Source organism: Corvus moneduloides, chromosome 1 (assembly GCF_009650955.1).
Source record: "Corvus moneduloides isolate bCorMon1 chromosome 1, bCorMon1.pri, whole genome shotgun sequence".
NCBI lineage: Eukaryota > Metazoa > Chordata > Aves > Passeriformes > Corvidae > Corvus > Corvus moneduloides.
The window spans coordinates 62,287,869-62,308,363 of NC_045476.1; the positions used below are offsets into that span (position 1 = coordinate 62,287,869).

A 20,495-nucleotide genomic window follows, 5' to 3' on the forward strand; every position below is an offset into this window, starting at 1 on the left:
ATTACCTTGAGCCTGACCTCTGTATACTGGTAATTCTACACTCAGTTTTTCTTTCCCAGCAGGTTTACAGAAAATTTCCTGCTCCCTATCAGGAGCCTCTACAGCAGCTGAAGAATGTTCATTCTGACTGCCACACAAAACCTGTATAACAAATGAAACAAAGCAAAAAGTAAACAATTTCTTATTATCAATCACAATTCACAGAGAAAACAAGAAAAATAGGAAAGTAGTATTTTGTGAGCATTAACTTCTGTGAAAATTATGGCATAAATGTTCTGTTGAATCATAAGAACCTAGACAATCTTTAAAACTCCTGATAAACAGGTATGAAAAGACTTCTCAGCTAAAGCATAAATGCATATGTTTTCAAATCATTATTTAATTTGGAACTGCCAAGTATTAAAATCTTGCAGAGAAAGGCCTCCTTTATCAATGTGGAAAGCAAATTTACATTGTAAATGTCTCATTCTCATAAGCTGCTATTTTACTTGGAAGAGGAATTTCCTCCAGCAAAAATTTGTATCTTTTTAGGGATTACATCTCATCTAGTTCTTTAAGTGCTGAACAAATCAGATAAAAGGGTATGGCACAAAAAAGCAAGTAATGAACAGAATACCCTACGTTTGTTGGTGCTATGTGGCCAGCAGAACACTGCCATATTCACAATGGGCAGGCAAACAGAAGATTTATCCATGTGATGTCTAAAGATAAATGATACTTGAAACTGCTTGCTCAAAGCACAGTAGGATTCTTTATTTAAAGATTTTGTACTCAACAAAAAACAAATTCAACTTATAAAAGTAAAACCATAATTTCTCCGACAGCTCAACAAAGAATCATATAAATAGGCAGCATTTTTCATACTGTGAAGTAACTCATGCCAAGGACTGTCATTCAGCTGCTACCTTCTGTGAGCTATCATGGAGTCCTGCTTAATCTCTCCTATGCTGGATCTCAAGTTTAAAAGTTCTGCTATTCACTTTCCCAAAAAGGTGTTGAAAGAAGTCCAGCTAAGAAGGAAAAAAACCCCCACGAACCACAAACCCCTCAATAGAAGTATTTTAGACTTGAAAACCATGGCTGATAATGAGTGACAAAAGCAGCTTAATTTATCTAGAAATAAGTCTAATAAGTAACTCAATTGATGGTCAAAAATTACCTGTAAGAGCCACCAATTACTACTACTCTACAAAAAAAGATATGGCAAATTATTATTATGGGTGGCTGATATTAGGATAAAGACTAAATATAAGCTTCAATTTTTGACAATAATGTTTATTTACTAAAAACAATACAGACAGTAATTTTTTAGATTGACACTTAAGTCTTTAAAAGGTAAGCTGCAGCTAAGAAAGAAATTACTATCTTATTGCAGATATGAGAGGTGATGTCCTGCGCCTCAATATGTGTGCGACATCAGACTCTTGAATCAAAAACATATATCCAGAGACAAAGAGAAAGGAAAAAAGTACTTCCAAACTAGTAGAGATGAGATCAACATTAGCTAGAAGCTTAAGACTATGGTTAGACAAAAGACTTGTCTGGACAAAGACACAAACCAATTTAGGAAAAAAAATACAAAATCTTTTGCAATGCTATTTTGGAAGCCTAGGTTTAGCAGTCTCTATTTTGAGATCAATGCAAAGAAAAAAGCTGCAAAGGAAACCTGCAAAAACAATGCGGAAAAACATGATGACTCACAATAACCATCATTTGTCTTCCAAATTCTCATTTTAAAAAAGGCTTTTTGTTAAGTCTTACCTGAGCCAGCCTGGAACATTCCTCAGTTACAGCTTCATTCAGTTTTTCTATAAGTCTTTGTGTAGATTTCCCTTCATCATCTATGAATACAAATTATTCACATTATTTTTAAACTCTAGATACACAACTTTTCAAAGGCCTAATTTCCTGCCTCAGTGAAGCTGCCTCTTCAGCTTGAAGAAGGGTGTGGTTTTTTGTTCCCCTCTTTACTGTTCCAACACATGGACAGTTTCAATTATTACAGTTGAGCTGCATGTTCTAGAGGAGCAAGACATAAGAAATGGCTTTGTGTATTAGTGACCTCCAGAAGGATAAAAGTGTACAGAAACTACTGGAGGGAGAAGAACTTATGCAAACAAGTTAAACAAGGGCAAAACACGGGATAACAGAAAAAGCTGGGATAGAAAACCATCATGATAACATAAAAACTCACTGAGGCAGAAAGTAGTACCAAAGTTTACCTAAAGTATGCAGGGAGTCAATGCAGCAATTCAAAGAAAAAAGAACAAGTCCAAAAATACTTTGCTGATGCATTTGCTTATTTCACCTTATACGTGAATCTATTATATAGATTTACAATTAATTGAGCTAATACTAACAGGAATCAATGAGTTGTAATACTTTTTATTCCTTATTTTTTAATATACTTTTTTTTCAAGTTACCTCAGTAACAGACTACATGTAATGGCTAAACAGTTTGTTATAAAACCATTTCAAAATGTTATTTAAAAACAATTTATTGGACAGCTAGATGCATAAACTCTTGTGCTTGTTTGGTCGCGGTTTTTTAAGACACTGTTTTTCGTATAGAGCTTCATTCTCATCATATTGGTCAAGTTACCTGCTTGTTGAAATTTCAGGGTCTGGAGCTCCACCTGATGCATTCTTTTAAGATCATTCATCTCTTGTAGATGACTATGAACAAGTTCCTCTTTAAGACTGCAAAGTGCACTCTCTTTTTCTGCTTCCAAAGACTCACGAACTTGGTCTACATGAGCTGAATAAACCAGAGATAGGCAAATCCGCTGTGCTTCCATTTGTAGTTGCAAGTCAGTCTTTGAATAAAAAGACACAAGTTAAAAAGAATGAGAAACAAGAATATAGGAAGACCCATCTTTGGAAACTTCTGAGATTAATAATATGTTGAATGGAATTCTGCATATATGGTATGCATAAGGTAAATTTAAATATACATAGTTTGGAAAATTCAGTTTTAACAAAATAGTAAGACACTTCTTCAACTTAAAATAAAAATCAAATTAAAATCAACAAAACTCAAAACGCTTCCATTTCTATTTTGCAGCAATAAAATCCCAATGAATTTTAACCCAGTGAAGCAAAAGCAGTATCACTACTAACGGAGTAGTTAAGAAAGTGTACTCCAAACACAGAGAAAAGATTGTATTATTAGCAGACCTTAAAAACCTTGATTTCCAAGGCTTGTAGTTCTAGTCTGCACTTTGGGGATGTTATTGCTAAAGAAAAAAGATGTTTGGGATATGCCAACAGGGAGCTGCTTAGAGCTGAAGTTTGAAAAGGTTTTTAGACAGCTCTGGATCACAATGATTTTTAGTTGTATGGCAGGAAATTGTAGGAGCCTTATCACAGCCTTATAAAAAACAAACCAACCGATCAACCAACCAAACAAAAAAGCCTAAAGCAAACCTTCACACAGCTAAAGCTTTTTTTTATAACCTCACAACTGTTTCCAATGTGGCTTTGCTTGTGATTTTTTTCCTTAGGAAATGAATGAACTAAACCACAGTATTAGGCAGTTGGTGGTATTAGTTCACTGTTAGGTGGACTTTTATAACACGGAAAAAAAAATCTAATAAAGTAGAAGTCTGCTTAACATCTATTTCTACAGAATACTTAGTTGCATACATCTTGCAGCATGTTATTGAACTTCACCAGTGTATATAAATTTAAATTTATATACAGATTTATGATTCCACCACCTAATTAAATACAAGTACCTCAGTACTTAGCTATTTATATGGACAAATAACAATCCTTTCCATATTACCTACAATTAATTTCCAATACCAAGAAATACAAGCAGAATTGCTCCAGCAAAACTTAAGAGAATAGTTAGAATCACACAATATGTGTTCCCATTATCACATCCAGATAAATTTCTTATCAAGTGATAACCACGAAAGCACAAAAAAATTGATAATGTAATATTAGTATTTCACAAGTTTGATATTTCAAAAGTTTGGTCAAACGTGACTGATGACGTTTCATTATTTTTTATATTGTTGAATGAGTAGAGAACTGAAAAAACTTATCACAGAACAAAAAATTGTGTCCAAAATAAATTTTCCCCTTAAGTAAGTGAAATGCTGCATCAAAATATGAAGTGCTCTGGTAGTCCTCTTAGGTTTTTTTTGTTGCTGTTGATTTAATTAAATGTAAGGGAAGAGTATTTTTTCCATTCAAAAAGCATCCTCATACACATTGACTATGATTATAAACCCCTTTCAACCACTGGTCACACTGACACACACCTATACTTCAAAGCAGCCAGCTGGAAAGAATATGATGCAAATTTCCAAATGTGAGCTCCTGCAAATTTTCATAGTTAGAGTATTTTCCATACTGTTTTATGTAACATACCTGTTCTGATTTTAAGGCATCCACTTGCTGCTGAAGGTTATTTTCACTCTGTGTAATGGCTATCAACGATGTTTCCTCCGGCAGCCTGTCTGGTGTCCCATGCAAATGTTCCACAAGAAACTGCTGTTCTGGTTTCAGCATTTGCTGGACTGCCTTCCTTTTTGTTACCTCATGACTGCAGTCTTTCCTAGAACTTAGATTACCTCTTATATTTATTATTTCATCATCTTTACTCCTCGAACCAGGGGATTTATTCCTACTTTCAGATGCTGGAGTAGCAGTCTTTAGAGATTTTCCTTTAGAGCATTTTGTCGTAGAGTCATTACTACTACTATTTGTTCTCTGAACATGACTAATTGTGACTTCTAGTTCTTTACATTTTACTAGAATTTGCTCTTTCTCATCTTTTAAAGATTTGACTTCTTCATTTAAATGACAGATTTCACTATCCTTTGACCTTAATTGTTCAGAGAGATCAGAAAGTCTTAGGGATAATTCCACTTTCTCACGCTGAGTAACCTGAAGCTTTTCCATAAGTTCCATGGCATCTTTCTCAACAACTTCTCCAGCCTCAAATATGTCTTCCCTGGACACCTTTATTTCTTTACTCCCTTCAAAATCAGAGGATTTAGTTTTAAATAAAACTGGTCTACTGCTTTGTAAGTGGCAGAGTTTTTCATTCAAAGCTTTGAGTTTGCTTTTATATTCTGCTTCCTGCTTTTTCTTGCTCTCTTCTAACTCAGTTTTTGCCTTCACAAGACTTGCACATTCTTTCTGCAGTTCGTTATAACTAGCTTCAAGTTTTTTCTCAGTCAATGAAAAGGTACTCTTCTGCCTTTCAGTATCCTCTTGGAGGAAACTGTTTTGGTTTTTAAGTTGCTCGTTTTCAGTAATCAGCTTTTCTATTCTTTTTTGCAAGTCCAAAATTTCTGTCTTAGAGGTAACACTACTGTTACAAAGTATGTTTCCTTCAGAGCTTACCAACATATTTTTTAATTTCTCTTCCAGAGTTTTGTTTTCCCCCTTAAGAACATTATTTTGTGTTTCTAGTTCTGAACATTTTTTTTGAAGGCTATCTTCTCTCTCCCTCATTTGTTCCTGCATCAACTCAGTTTTAAGCTGCAGCTCTTGTATTTCCTGTTCAAGGGTACCCTTCTCTTTTTCCTCTTGCCTAAGCACTTCAATCTCCTTCTCCAGTTCATGGATTTGAAGTGTCATTTCTTCAGATTTAGAATTTACAATAGACTGCTGTATATCTTTCAGGTTCGTAATCTCTAGTATCAACTGATTTTGCTTTGTGATTAAGTTGTCCTTTTCATATTGCATGGCTTCTATCTTTTGACTCATTTCATTCTGTACTTCATCTAACTGCTGTTTATGGTGCATATTCAAGTTGTGTTTAAGGCTTTCCATGTTCACCATGTGCTCTTTCTCTAAGTCTTCTTTAAGCCTGGAAAGTTCCTCTTCATGACTAAACAGAAGTTTTGTTCTCAATCTCTCTAATTCTGCTTCTTGCGATTCTGCCATCCTGTCCAAAACTGCATCCTTCTCCCTTTCTAGCATTTCAAGTTTTATTTTGTAATTCGTGATTTCTGCCTCATGTTTTAATTCCAAATCCTTCCTAAACTCAGAGGCAGAAGTCAGCTGAGTTTTTAAATCTTCAATCACAAACTGGTATTTTTCAGCTTCATTTAATCTACATTCCATATCCACTATAGTTTGCTTGGCTCTTTGAACCTGCTCTCTTGAAAAATTCAGTTCTTGAAGAAGATCTTCAATTCTAGTTTGTTGAAGAGATTTCTCTGTCGCGATAATTTCCATCTGTTGTGACAACTCTTGCTTTATTTTTTCCCTTTCTTTATCAGCATCTTGCAATTTCACATTCAATTCATTAATTCTAATATTCATTAAATGAATTTGATCTTTATTAACATTCTCATTAAAACACAGACTTGAAGTTTTCTCCAATTCTACTTTTTGTTGCAAAAGACGCTGTTCTATTTCCACTGTATGTTGCTTAATTAATTCTTGCTTCATTTGTACAATCTGCTGGCCATGCATTTCATCTAATTCAGCCTGAAGTTGTGCCAGTCTCCTTTGTGTTTCTAATTCCATTTTTTGCACAATGTCAGCTTCAGACTGGCTGTCTTTGTAACATCGTTTCTGCAGTTCCTCCACAGTTCCCATTAATTGTTTTATTTCATCAGAACACTGCCTTTCTTTTTGTTTGTAGGTGGTAAGTTCAACTTTCATATTACTTATCTGCTGGTTCCTTAGTGAAATCTCTTCTTTCAATTCTTCAAGTAATTTACTGACATCTGATAATTTTTGCTTAAGCTCAAATGAATTTTTTTCCTCTTCTCCAAGTTTTGCTTCCAGCTCTTCAACTAATGCTTCTTTTTCTTGTAATTTATTCAAATCTTCTCCCTCTTTTTTCTGTTTATCCTTTAAAAAAATGAGGAAAACCATGTCCTTATTTTTAGCTAATTATCTGAACATGTAAGAGTATTTCCAGACTTAGCTATTTAGTCTTTCTTAGAAGGCTAAAGAGGCTATGTTAGTTATAAAACATAAATATAAATTATTTGTTGACTTCATTTGGAGGTTTCCTGCACCCTTGGAATATCTGAGAACCCCTACCCCACCCATGTCATCATGCCCCTCCCCTACTCTTTCCAACCCCCTGTGTCTCTATCACTTTTAACATTTAATTTTTTTAGGTGGTTTTAAAATGTTTTCCATGAAGGATAATAAAAAAAAGTACACAAAGGAAAAAATTAATTCTTCTCTACTTAATGCAGAGAAGAATGTTCAAGCAGGTGATTTAGTGAGTTTTTTTGAAAAGAACATCATTTATTGAAGGTGTTTTTAACATACAGTATAGTTTCATAATTTGCTCTAAATATTTCTACAACTTTTAAAAACATAATTCATAACACTGAAGTAAAATTTCTGAATTTAAATTATATACATATTATGTGTTAGTTAACAGAAGCAGTGTCAAAAACTTAAAATCTTTGTATGCATTCTATGCAGCATACTCATTACCTGTGCTTTGGCTTTTTTATTGCAAAGGAATTACAAAATCCTGGAAAGTGTTTAGGAAAAGAGAACTTTATAGTAAGGAACATACCATTTCATATGTCATGATTTTCTCTTGAAGATGCACAATCTGCTCTTCAAACTCTTCATTCTTTTTTTGATAATTCTTAAGCAGACATTCTTGTTCTTCTAGCTGTTGCTGATGTGAAAGTATCTGTTGCTTGGCTTGCAATAAATCAGCAGCTGTGCAACTGTGGCTGCTGTTCCTTAGGGCTTCGCTTGCCTGCAACTTGAATGTTAAAGAAACAAAACCTAAAATAAATCAGGTTTTTCAGAAACAGCTTACGCTGTACAGAACTAGTGATCTTTACTTTCCTCTTCCACGTCACAAGCCCAAAGATTTCTAAGTTCTTTTAGAGGAGCTGAAACATTCTTATTCATTTGGGATGGCCACCCAATAAAAAGATATTTCATATTAATTAAATATTCACGGTGAGCTAACATAGGACAGTAGCATCTCAGATACATCACTAAGTAGTAAAACTAACTAGTTGCAGCTATGGAGCCCATAATCAGATTTTTCATAATAAAATCCCAGGCTTCAGAATATAATCCACTTGAAGCTCAAAATAAGCTATATAATGTACTCAAACAGCATGAAATATTACAGTATTCAACTGCAACACCGCAAGGTATAGTCTGCGTGCCTACGGCACCTCAATCACCATGCTTTTTAGAAGAAATGTTTCTCTGAAGTTTCACTGTTATTTAAATTACCTTTTAATAACACCACAATGGCAGCTTTTATCCAAAATATAATAAAATATATAAGGAGTGTGAAGCTGCGGCCCATGGAAGTTGATGGCTGGATGTTTTGATTTCAAAGGGAATATTTCTGCCCAAAGCTCTGAGATTATGCAAGTGTTTTTCCCCGGATAGCTGCCATAATTCAGTATTTATCAGAAGCTATTACCACATAGTAGGAAAGAAAACAGAATAATATCTACCATTTTATAGTTAATTATTACAGTAAAACAGGTACTATAACAACAACTGTAGGACCAGGAAAATGACTGCTGATCTATACTGCGAGACTGATTTTAAAAAAATGCATTAAAAATTTTTCTGCAGGAACTATTTATGGAGCCTCCAAAGTGACACCTACTTTCAAACCCAAATAAATTTTGGTAGCTGTATTAACTTACATGCTGAAACTGAATTTGCAGTTTTTGACTTTGCTCAGTAAGCTCCAAGAACTCCCTCATGGTTTCATCCTTTTCTTTCCGTGCCTGCTGTAGGTTAGTAGTGAGCTGAGTGATAATGTCATCTCTTTTCTTGATAGCAGCTTCAAATTCTTGCAGCTATAAAAGATAAAATTTAAAGTATTAATGCATGTGAAAACCACAGACAAAAAATACTAGCTAATTTTAGTTAAGTAGAAGTAAGTCATCCCTAACCTCTCTGTTTAAAAGGTGTCTCACTAGTAGAGCTTTTGTATTTTCACAAACTCTACTTGTAAAAATTTCAGAAACAGCGTTTTTCCCCCTCATTGAACAATACATGATGTCTCCATAGAATACAGTTATCAAATAAAAAAATCTTAACTTTTAAGAAGGTTGATTAGTTTACTATATAACTTACTTTTAAAATAAAAAGTGTGCCCACATAAACAAACCACCATAAAGGAAGTCAGAATATCTACTAATAGTGTTTAAGCAATTTTGTACAACTACTCATGTTCACACACTTTTCCCACAATAAATGCAAGTTATATCATCTCTCACTTGAAGTGCAAAAAATAGCATTCATTGTACTAAAGCATGTAATAGATACCATGCAGTATCCTACACTGTAAACCCAGGGAAACCATTCATAACTACATGAGAAAATCCGATCAATCTGCAAAATGGATATAGCATATTTAATAGATGAATCACCTGTCATTTGGAATGATGAAGAAATTATGAGTACAAAAAAATTCTCTGCAACTGTTTTTTTTTTTTGTAGGATTACACTCAAGCAGTTAGAAATTCTACAATATTAATTGGCAATATTTTTGTGTACATTTATATAAACATGTTTCTTGGTATAAAGTCCCTTTTTCAATTTGAACTCATTTAAGGCTAGTGGAAGCCTTGTCTCTACACATTGCAAATTTCTTAAACCATTAGTCATCTGTAACTGTTTTGTTTACAATGTTCTCAAAAAAACCTTCACTGAGTTACGTGCTGAATCTCTTGGCTGTTAACGTGGTAATGCTTCCTGATAAAGTTCTTTTTAGAACACTGGAGTCAACTCCTACTTTAAAAGCACAGGCCTAATGGAAATAGTAGATGTTTGTTACAGTAGGGAAAATTAGGAACAGATCAGGAACATAAGTGTGCTACACCTTTGCATTTGCATCTGCTCAATGAAATTGAATAAGTAAATATGTCAGTTCCAAAGCACACCATGTTATATAATTTCCAGCTTTTTAAATTCAATCTCTGTTCTTGACAAACAGGCAGAATTAAAGCACACAACTATCTTCCCCACTCCCCTTTTGTAATTCTTTTGTTTCTTCTGAAAAATAAAGCATATGCATTTTTTAACTGAGATACTATGCACTGTACCACTATTACACAAAAATATACTGCAACTATTAAAATATTATAGTACCACAGTCCCAAACCCGAAAACACTCAATTTTTTAAAATATATTTTTATTTTATTTTAAAAATTATAATTATAGCCATTTAAAAAATGCAAACAGTTTCACCCCCGACTTTTTCAGGAAAAACTAACAGCAGTTACAATCATTAGAAGCACTTATTTTCTTTATTATGCTATAATTATGACTATTATGTTTAGCACAACAGATACAAGACATAGTAATTAAAATTCAATGCTGGACAAAGAAATAATAAACCACCTCTTTTGGGGCAACCACTTAACTGGTGCTATGGCAGATAAAATGACACCTATTATCACAGATAAAATATAAATAATAATAATAATAATAATAGTGCAACAATAGTGCAATAATAATGGTGAAAATAACTGAATATCAGAACTTTTCTTTTATTCTCTAGTACTTTGCAAAAAAATAGCAAAATACAGTGACATGACCTGAATCCAAATTAGGAGAGAGACAAGTTAGACATAAAGCACAACAAAGTACTGACTTGAGTGCATTGCACTGCAGGCTTAAACTGGAAGGGTATTCTTTACTTTAAAACTTAAGTGTATATTCCAATGGTATTTCTAAATAAGAAATGCTTTCCAGTAAACCCAAATTATTAGGTGTTATAAATTAAAACATTCTTGCACTGTTGTTTTTGTATTTCAGACTGTGAAGTCTGACATAAAAATACATTTTGGTTCAGTTATATTATTCCTTAGGGAGTAAAACCTGAGGTTTTTTGATCTTGGAGGAACAGGAAGATATTAAAGTCTTTGCATAAAAGTCTTTGCATAACTGGAGAAGAATTAGGGCTTTTCTTGAAAATTGTGCTTCCATTCCTAATTTGAAGAAACTCAATGCAAAGACAATTTGAATTTTAGTCACAAAATACAGAGAAAAAGGACACACAATGGAAATGCCATTCAAAGTAATAGAACATGGTATATAATAGAAAGAAATTATGTGTAATTAATTCTATGTCACACACTGAGTGCATTCTGAACAGCTGCCATTAGTGTGAACTCCTTCCGGTGATGCTCTGCATTTTTGCATGTAACCAAATAGCAAGTAGAAAGCAACATAAGGTAATTATACCTGTTGCAATCCTTCTGTGCCATAGGCTGCCCTCATTTCTTCTATCTCTCTGCTTAGTTCTTCAATCTCTTGTTGTTTCCCAGACAATTGATTCTCCATCACCTCTAGCTGTGTGTGTGAGTGCTGCATTCCATGCTCTGAATGAATGTCTCCAACTCCAAATTCTTCTTCCTAAATCAATCCAAGCTTCTTTACATGCCAATTTTTATGCTTTATCACAGTAAGTAAAGTCAAATATCAAATTCTGTACCAAATGCCACCTTAGAACACCAACATACAATACAGCATCAAAGATCTTATTGCCATGGTAACCTCCTTTGTTAGTATAATTCACACCTCAAAAGCACTGACACAAAATGTTTCTGCGAGTTGTGCTCTATAACCTTAGCCTTAATAGATGGAGTAAATTGGTTTGCATTTCAAGTTTAATGATACACTATATTAATATAGCAAACAATGCAGATGCAGAGCACAGCATGCAAAATAAAGTATTAGTCAGCAACACAGTTTTTGTTCAAAACAAATTGAGGTGTTTAGTATTCTCCATTAGTATTACGATTCAATTTGCAATACTGTACCCTGATTAAGTCTGCAGGTATAGCTGTTCTTGTCACAAAACTGCAACCATTTACCTGTATAAAGACAATTTCTAAATACATTATTTGAAATAAGGCTTGATTTCTATTTCCCACTTACTTGAATCTTATGTGGCAATTTCTGCCATGGGAATTGTTATGCTACAAAAATTTACTTCATTTGAAACATAAAATAGCTTTCTATATAGCAAATTGCATCAAAGTAAGCATAGAAAACACATAAAACGCCCAAAATTGCAAAAAATAAATACTATTGTCTAAAACCAAAAACCTTATTACAAATCAACATCTAGAGAAAACAAAGGAGTTCAGATTTAAAGGTCAATGCAAAGCTTTCTCTTTTAAATCATTAAAATACAATACTATCGCATTTTAAATTATAGGTTTAATATTTTTATATATTACTAAACATAGTTATGCTTTCTGAAAGATTTTTATTCACCATGAGATTTAGTCTTTCTGAAAGTCACCTATCTCTTGATAGGGGATGAAAGGCTGTACCACAGACCTTCATTCTCAATTTGAAGGAATTTTGTGAAATAGAAAAAGAGCAGAAATGATACATTTGACATAAGACATTTGAAAACAAATCCTCTTTCACTCACCTAACACTGCAAGCCCTTTCAGCTTCTACAAGAATTTTGGTTCTACTGACGGTGCAAACCAAAACCGGCAAATCTCCAAAAGGCAAGCACAAGCCAAAGTAGCAGTTACAAGTAAAAAAAAAAATCCAAATGAAAAGAACATGCTGCGTATACATGAGTAATGATCAAACAGACAGGCAGGCTTTTAAAACAGCAGACCAATGTTCAAAAATGAGAAAGCAAGAACAACTGCATTTCTCCTCGGAGCTGTTTATTACATCAGAGCCTGAAACAAAAATAAAGGTACTAGAAATGGAAAGGCAACATAGTATTTCAGACCCAAATACTATGTTTAAATCAAAAAAAAGAAGCTGTACTGCTCAGATGTCTGCCATAGCCTAGATCAGGGCTTACTTACAAATAACTATCATGCCTGAGCAAATCAATAAGTGCACTGTTATAAATGGGATCAATACAGTCATTGAATTTGTATTAAGCAAATGAATAAATCTGCATTAGAGAATTTGCACAGCTGACACAGTGCCCTTTCAATTTCTGACTTTCTCAGTAAAAACAAGACGCCACAGAGATTACTACCTTCGTTTAGAAAGAATAAAGAAAATTGCAGCAAACAGCAACTCATAGAGTCACTGTGTATCATTTGTGTATTGCCAGATGTTTGCTCTGTGTTCAGACACACAAATGTCTACGCAGTGCCTGGCACCAATGTCTTTATTCAGATTTTGGCGCATGTCCCGGATTAACAACACTAGCAGTTTAATAGAAACTATTATGAAATCCTTCCTTTCCCCCTTTGTAACTCATATTTTATTTAGGCTTAATTGATAAAGATACAGTGTACAATCATTGTAATCTACCACAGTGGATACATTTCTCTTCCCATGAATCATGGCTATGTGCAACTACCAGAGACACTTTATAACAAGAGCTAATAGGAAAGGCACAAAAGTCTTTTCTCATTAGCTGTTCCAGGCTCCTCAGCAGTGGAAAATTCTACAAAAGACCTTTAACTTTTAAAAGGGATTTTGCTGCACACATTCAAAACAACTGTCTGCAACGTCAGAAATGTTGCTCAATTTCACAGAAATCTAACTCTTCGACATCACGCAAGTGATGCACACGGTAACATGGTAGTCCATGCTGTTTCTCATCTGATACCTTCTTCTTTCAAATGCCTTACATCTTCTGGCAAAGTGCAAGTGGAAACATGACAAGGCAACAAATTGCACTGTAATCTGTGAAAAAAAACCGAGACAGACAGCCACAGCAGAGTGCTGTGTTGATGGAAAGCTTGGGAGCAGCCTGGCAACCCCTGGCATGACAAATTCTGCTGTGTAAGAGCAGATAGACAGTCCGTAATGAGTTATTAGCTTCAAAATATCTTTATTTAAAATTAATTTTCCACTCATCTGAAATATATGAATTCAGTAGTTCAGATGCCAACTTGAGTGTTAGTAGATGGCTACACAAGGCCTGCAGGATTCCTGTGTTTTGACCTATGGTCCCAGTGATTTACCCATTTAGAGACCTTCTGCAAGTCTATAAATACTCTTAATGTAGATTCTTATAATTTCTTCTTTAAAAGCTTTGCAGTTCACCTTTAACACTGAAACATCCTTATGCCTTAATTACCTATGATGTGCTTAGTTACATACCTCAGGAAACAATTAAACATTGAAAGAATCAAACCACATACCATTTTAACATAATGAAACCAAGAAGTAACAAGAGCTCTGGATAAAATTGCATAAGCAAATAATCACAAAATAAGAACAGATTAAATTTTACAATACATTACTCAGCAGCCACAGTTTTGGTGAACAAAAGATATGAAACAAGTGAAGCTTAAGGAAGTCTCTCAAAGGACATTCTGTCTGATTGTTCTTCCTGTCTAGCATTTTGAAAATAATTCACAGAAAAAATATTTAATATTAAAAAGTAAAATATAATCTGTAGTCTATTGGCTAAAAATAAAGATTTCATTTATAGTGCATCAGTTAATACATAGCTTAAGGCAAATGAAAGGAATCTTCTTTCTGAGAAACAAGGAAAACCAACTTCCATCACTGAATTAAGGCAGTGATTCATGACAATTGCCACCAGAGGTCAGGATTACATTCATGAAATCACTGTACTCTGTTTAATGTTCCTTAGACCTTGGAAAACCTGAAATTGTATCTCAAAAACAGCAGTAGTAATATATAATGTGTAACTACTTACAACATTATTACCATTACTACAGAGATTTCCCCTTATAAATAATAAATTCATGCTCAGCATAAATCAATACATACTGTTTTGCTTAAAAGACTTGTTTGATTTGGTAGTAGAAACATACAGAAGTATCTGGAACAGATTAACAATTTTACCTCATCTTTTCTTTCCCTCTCCACCCTTTCTTGTACATTTTGGACATCTGAATCCTTCATAAAAAATAATATTTAGACCTTGAACACTGCTTTTCAATGTTCTTAGCCTCTCCTCAATTTTCTAGTTATGTCACAACTGACTACATGAAACTTAGCTAAAATTAGGAATTAGGTCAACTTGGGCAAATGCATTTCAGTGTATTTTGGGGGCTTGGTGGGGGAGGGTTTATATGCCATGAACAAAAGCCATTTTCAGTTCGTGATGAAAATCGTTACAATCCTGTAATATAACTAAGGTTAGTAACTTCCAAAGGAGAACAATTGATGACTTTTTCAAATACCATGGCTTAATAAATATTTCCATATATTAGAAGAACAGCAACAGGTTTCTTTATGCAGTAGTTAAGGTTGAGGTATAGAATTTAATTAAAATTTAAAAAAACAAACAACTTTCTAGAATTCATATTGACCCTCTTTTCAGAGATATACTTTGCAAATTGGAGAGTCAAGAAGAGACAAAAAAAAATCAGGTGAAACAGTTTTTCAGTTATACCATAAAATTGAGGCATATGGAAAATGTATGGGGGCAACTTTACCTTACACAATTACAAAATCCCCCAAAATTCTAACTGTTGGAAAAAGCCTAATTTGCCTTAGTTCTGAGTTCAAACCACAATCTTAAATAGCTAACCACCATTATAATTTAAGACTAGGCAGGTAAGTGTCATTGTTGCTGAAATTCAGGAATTTGTCCCAAAAGACAAGCTTGTCATATGAAGGATTTATCAGTCTTCAGTTGGCTACAACCTTGACAGTATAGGTATTAGAAAGGTGGCTGAGCAAAACCGAACAAAAGACTGTATTTTTAATAAATTTCCTTCAAGACAAAAATTCTAATATAAACATACCTTCAGTTTTGCTTAGACAACTGTACTGCCTTATAATTTTGTGTATGGTAAGTCTCCTAAAGAGGGAAATACTTATCACTGAATTTTATCCAATTCCTCAAGAGAAAGGGCTGAAGAATTAAAACCATCTGATTTAATTCATCAACTGCAACAAAACAAATTATTTATGACCTATTTGAATTTGAAGCATGACAACCACAATTCAACTTAATTTCTGTCAAAACCACTAAAAATAATACAGATGTTCTAATCGATAAGGAAAAAGATGGATCAACAGGCCTATGTCTCTTCAAATATGGGGTTTCTTAGAGTTCTGAAAAGGAAATAATGTATTTGAAAAAAACCTGAGCTCAATATTTTACATATCTGCATAATAATGCTGATACAAGGAAAATTTAATTTATTCTCATCTTCTTCAACTGAAAAGGTTTCAGGTAATTTTATTTACAGTACATCCATGAACAGAAACAGAGCTTTTAATAATAAAAGTAACATCACAGCTGATATGAAACATATTGAAACATCAGCTCCTAAAATATCTGCATTCCTAAATGTGATGTCTCCTCATTTCAGATACCAACCAATTGTAATGAACAGGAATTAAAAAAAGTTTATTAGAAAAGATGGCAATTCTGATGACTTGAGCTTGATCTTCACCAGAGCCAGTATCATGCTACTATTCACTAGTTTTGTGTTGTCTACTTATGTCTTAGAAAATAACTCTCGGCAAGGTAAAAAGTCTTTCTGCAGGAATAAGAACTGCCTAGTAATACACCTATCATGGCATTTTTTAGGAAATCTGTAATTTTTTTAAGGGATATTAAGACTGCAGTTCTGTTGTCTTCAGTATCTGAAAAACTGCTCCCTAATATCCTCTGCAGGTATCTATGGAAATATTTCAAGAATGAAGGAGGTAAAAATTAAGTGTTTAGATGTGAAACTTCATGTTAAAATGAGAGCTTTAAATTTAACTGAAACTGAAGCCCCAAAACATTAAAATCAGAACACATCCACAGTTACCATGAGACATTTACCAGATGTTCTCTGCATCCTGCTGCCCTGTGCGAAGACATGCTTCCTTCAGCATTTGCAATTCAGTCTCCAGCACTGCTTCCTACCACCTCAGAAGTGATCGAAATTTCAGCCATATTTCATCATATACATAATATGTCTCACTTGTAAAAACACATGGATATCAATGACATTGTCAACTGTTTTCAAGGGTTCATTCTTCACATACCACAAATTCCATTTAAAAGTAATCACATACCATGGTGATGCATATTCTAAAAAGGTGCACTGTGGTCATGGCAGTTCTTCAAAAGTATGTCTGCTATACTCTCAATGGCAAACAGCAATGAGATTCATTTGACTACTTCATCCCCTCTTACTTGTTGCTTAGCTTAAGATTCTGGGTGTGTTTGTTCTAAAGTGTTTAGCACAGAGAACTGCAAAATAAAACCCTGACTGTCTCTTTACAAAGTGATTGATTGAGACATGAAAAATTAGATTTTTAAACTGAAAACAATTCTTACTGTATTCAGATGTTCTATGACTATTTCTTGCTGGCTCGTTCTTGACCAACATTTATGCATGAGGTAGTTTACTCCTTACAAACATAACTGTTTTATCTGACAGGACCCAAGTTCCATACACACAACTACCCTTCAATGTGACAGAGATGAGCTGTAGGCACCAAAATGTGGGCTGACTCTGGCTAGCAGATAAGGCCCCGCTCCAGTCACTCACTCCCCCACCAGCAGGGTGAAGGAGAGAATTGGAAGGGGAAAAGTAACTCACCTTCATGGGCTAAGATACAGTCAGCTTAGTAAGTGAAAGAAAACAAACCAGCCAAACAACAAGTGATGCTCAGGCACTCACTCACCATCTCTCCCACCAGCAGACTGACATTCAGCCAGTCACTGAGGCTGCTTTGAAACTCATTAAAATGTAATTGACTTGTTAAATAGTCTCTCACAGAAAATTAGTTGAGATTATGCACAGCCACTACTCCCATGGCAATACAAAGCATTAATACGACCTTAAGGATGACATTGCTACAATAGTTTATGTATATATTGCATTATTTATTATAGTAGCCATCCCATTATGGAGTTGACATAATGCTTGCTTTAATGGTACATTGATCATACCAGTAATAACATGCAACAGCTTTGTCCATAATATCACATCTGCTCTTTCTTTCCTTCTCCTTTTGAAAAACTATGCACAGCATTGCAGCAGACATGTAACAGAAAAGGTTGAAAGAAAAGCTAGGAAAAGCATTACTTCAGTCTTACCTCAGAACTGTAATCTTCTACTGTGGTGGAAATTTCACTTTCCGGCTAAAATAAAATATTAAAATATTTACAATGATGGCACTCTAAAAATACTAAACAAGATATTTTCCATTTTACAGTATTTGAAAACACCGAGGTGTACATGAATTTGATAAGAGTATATGTACAGTAACAATCACCTTCATTTGCTTGAATTAACAGCTTTAGTAAGGTCATTTTGCTGTTGAACTATGATCACGGGAACACTATAATTACAAGACAAAATCTTCAAACAACCTACAGGTGCAAAACAATACTTTGGAAATTTAACTTAATTTTCTGGGATTTACTTTTGTTTTTTTAAAAAGTACTAAGTACCATGAAAAGGATTTGTCTCTGCTATATGAGTTTTAACTAATTAGGAACTTTGCTGGCTTAAGAACACAATCTTATGCAGAACATCATTTTCATACCTGCAAGACTTGATGTTGACTAGAATTTTAAAACAAACACTCATCCTTCAGCTTCCATGGAAACCAAGGGAAGATAAAAAGACAAAGACTCAAATCTTGTGATCTAATGAAGTAGACGAATTAAAGGAACAAAGCCTTAAAAAACTGAGCATAAACGTGCCATGGCAGACGCCTGAATGAAACAAAGTGTATCTTGAGGAACTACATAAGCTGTATCAAGTTTGAGAATCAAAATGTTCACAGGAAAAAACCACAAACTATCTATATAAGGTGCACTATCATGGAGTAAGTGTACTTGAAAGAAAAACCTGAGAAGTGTAACCAAGTTAGAACTACTTTGGCAAAAATGATGTGCACATAATAGAGCTTGTCCCAAATTCACTTAATGTGTTAGTCAGCCTCATGTTAAATTAGTCTCAATTTTATATAGAATTCTGTGAGGCTTATTTTCAAAGGGACATGGTACGTTTTGCATCAGTAGACATACGTGAAATTTGGAATGTTAACTGTGTTCTGTTTTGTTTTTTTCAAAGTAATCTACCACCCAGACCTCCTGAAGTTCTGCAGTTTTTACAATCTTAACAACGTTGATACTACATATTTTGAATCCAACATGCAGCTCCAGAATGTAAATAACCTAAACAAAGGGTTTTACAAAGGTTACACTGTTTTATGTACAGAGTGCACAACATTACCTTAAAATATTTATTTGGAAGTTAAAATTCATATAATGCATACAATTTAAAAAATAAAAACAGGTCCACCCCAAAAATAAGACACTAACTGAAACAGAAATCAAAATTATATTTTAAAACTCTAGGGTGACAAAAGTGTTTCTGCTATGGAATACAAATTTAGTATTTTAAAATATTTAATCTTCACACAAATATATTTTATTCATATTATTTATATTTATATTAATATTTGTGTATATATAAATGCATACCAAAAAATTACATCTTGTTTGTAGTCTATGTCCTTGGTCTAGGACAAAATCCTCTGGAAGAAATAAAATCAGAGAAAACCACACTACTTTTTTTCATAATACAGATAACAAATAAATGGTCACTATCTTCTTACAATTTTTCATGGTTTATTGCAATTCAGGAGTCTTCACAAAGAATGATTAGAAGCATTCCTACAGAAGCTCAGAAGTATTACTATAAAGGTGTATATATATAGCTAGATCTAAGAACTCTTCAAATCTTTATACATAGCATGAAATATAGGCACTTCTCCAACGTGCAAAAAACAGGAACAAGTAGTCCAACTTCTTCAATAGCTCTTCCTTGTAATGCTTTTCAATTATAAAACATCTCTTGTTTATAAGGATGATGAAATAAATTTATACATCCTCAGACAAACACAAACCTAGTAAATAATTATAGAAAAAGGCAAAGAATTTGTAGGTTGAAGCTTCAGCTGGAGTGAGAAAATATGAATTCTCAAATGAAGTTGATTATTGAAAATAATTCTCTAATTTTGTTATGGTAATTTGGCCAGATATGGTATTTTTTAAGAAGTTAATCTATTGCTGATGCTTTCTGAATACCAATCTACAAAAAAAAAAAAAAAAAAAATTAAAAAGAGTCTAAAATATTTTTTTAAAAATTGTCAAAACCACAAAGTGCTCCATCAGTTTAGGTGTACAATATCTGTTAGCAGCATAATGTCAACTTCAGTCCTGGATCTAGATAAGTTTTTTGCCTGTTAAGACCAAGTATTTTTGCCAAGGGATTCTATGATTTTAAGGACAGAAAGATGGCCAAATGAACTCCAGTTAAATGCACAGTCTCCTGTGCTAAGGGGATCATCCAAACCCTGCTAAAAACCAGTTAAAGAGAATTAAATCCTATGAGCTCACACATTAGACCCCAGACTGTAAGACTTCATGTTATTCTTTTGCTGTCAGAATCTGTAACATACAAGTAGTCAACATTTTACAGGCAGTCATCTTGCCCTCCGAGCAGCTATGTTACTTCCTAAGACCTGACCAACTTTATTTCAAAATCCAGCTTCTTCCATTATCAAGCCACCTGATCTGAATGCTTCAATTCTTCTTTGGTCAACAGAAGTAACTAGGTTT

The 20,495-nt window shown here is 33.8% G+C and overlaps 1 protein-coding gene across 8 annotated transcripts in view; it reads right to left on the bottom strand.

Annotated features, from left to right (window-relative positions):
• AKAP9 (A-kinase anchoring protein 9) overlaps positions 1–20,495 on the bottom strand; it is a 105,694-nt gene that overhangs the window by 54,262 nt on the left and 30,937 nt on the right. For 5 of the 8 annotated variants that reach the window (XM_032112430.1, XM_032112453.1, XM_032112438.1 and 2 more), the window contains 9 exons: positions 17,958–18,002; positions 11,758–11,811; positions 11,180–11,350; positions 8,628–8,783; positions 7,514–7,711; positions 4,381–6,825; positions 2,603–2,816; positions 1,762–1,841; positions 6–141 (listed from right to left, as the gene is read on the bottom strand). In XM_032112430.1, coding sequence (XP_031968321.1) covers positions 6–141; positions 1,762–1,841; positions 2,603–2,816; positions 4,381–6,825; positions 7,514–7,711; positions 8,628–8,783; positions 11,180–11,350; positions 11,758–11,811; positions 17,958–18,002 — 3,499 coding nt within the window. The remainder of the gene's footprint in view (positions 1–5; positions 142–1,761; positions 1,842–2,602; positions 2,817–4,380; positions 6,826–7,513; positions 7,712–8,627; positions 8,784–11,179; positions 11,351–11,757; positions 11,812–17,957; positions 18,003–20,495) is intronic. The other 3 variants (XM_032112444.1, XM_032112463.1, XM_032112472.1) reach the window with 3 other exon arrangements.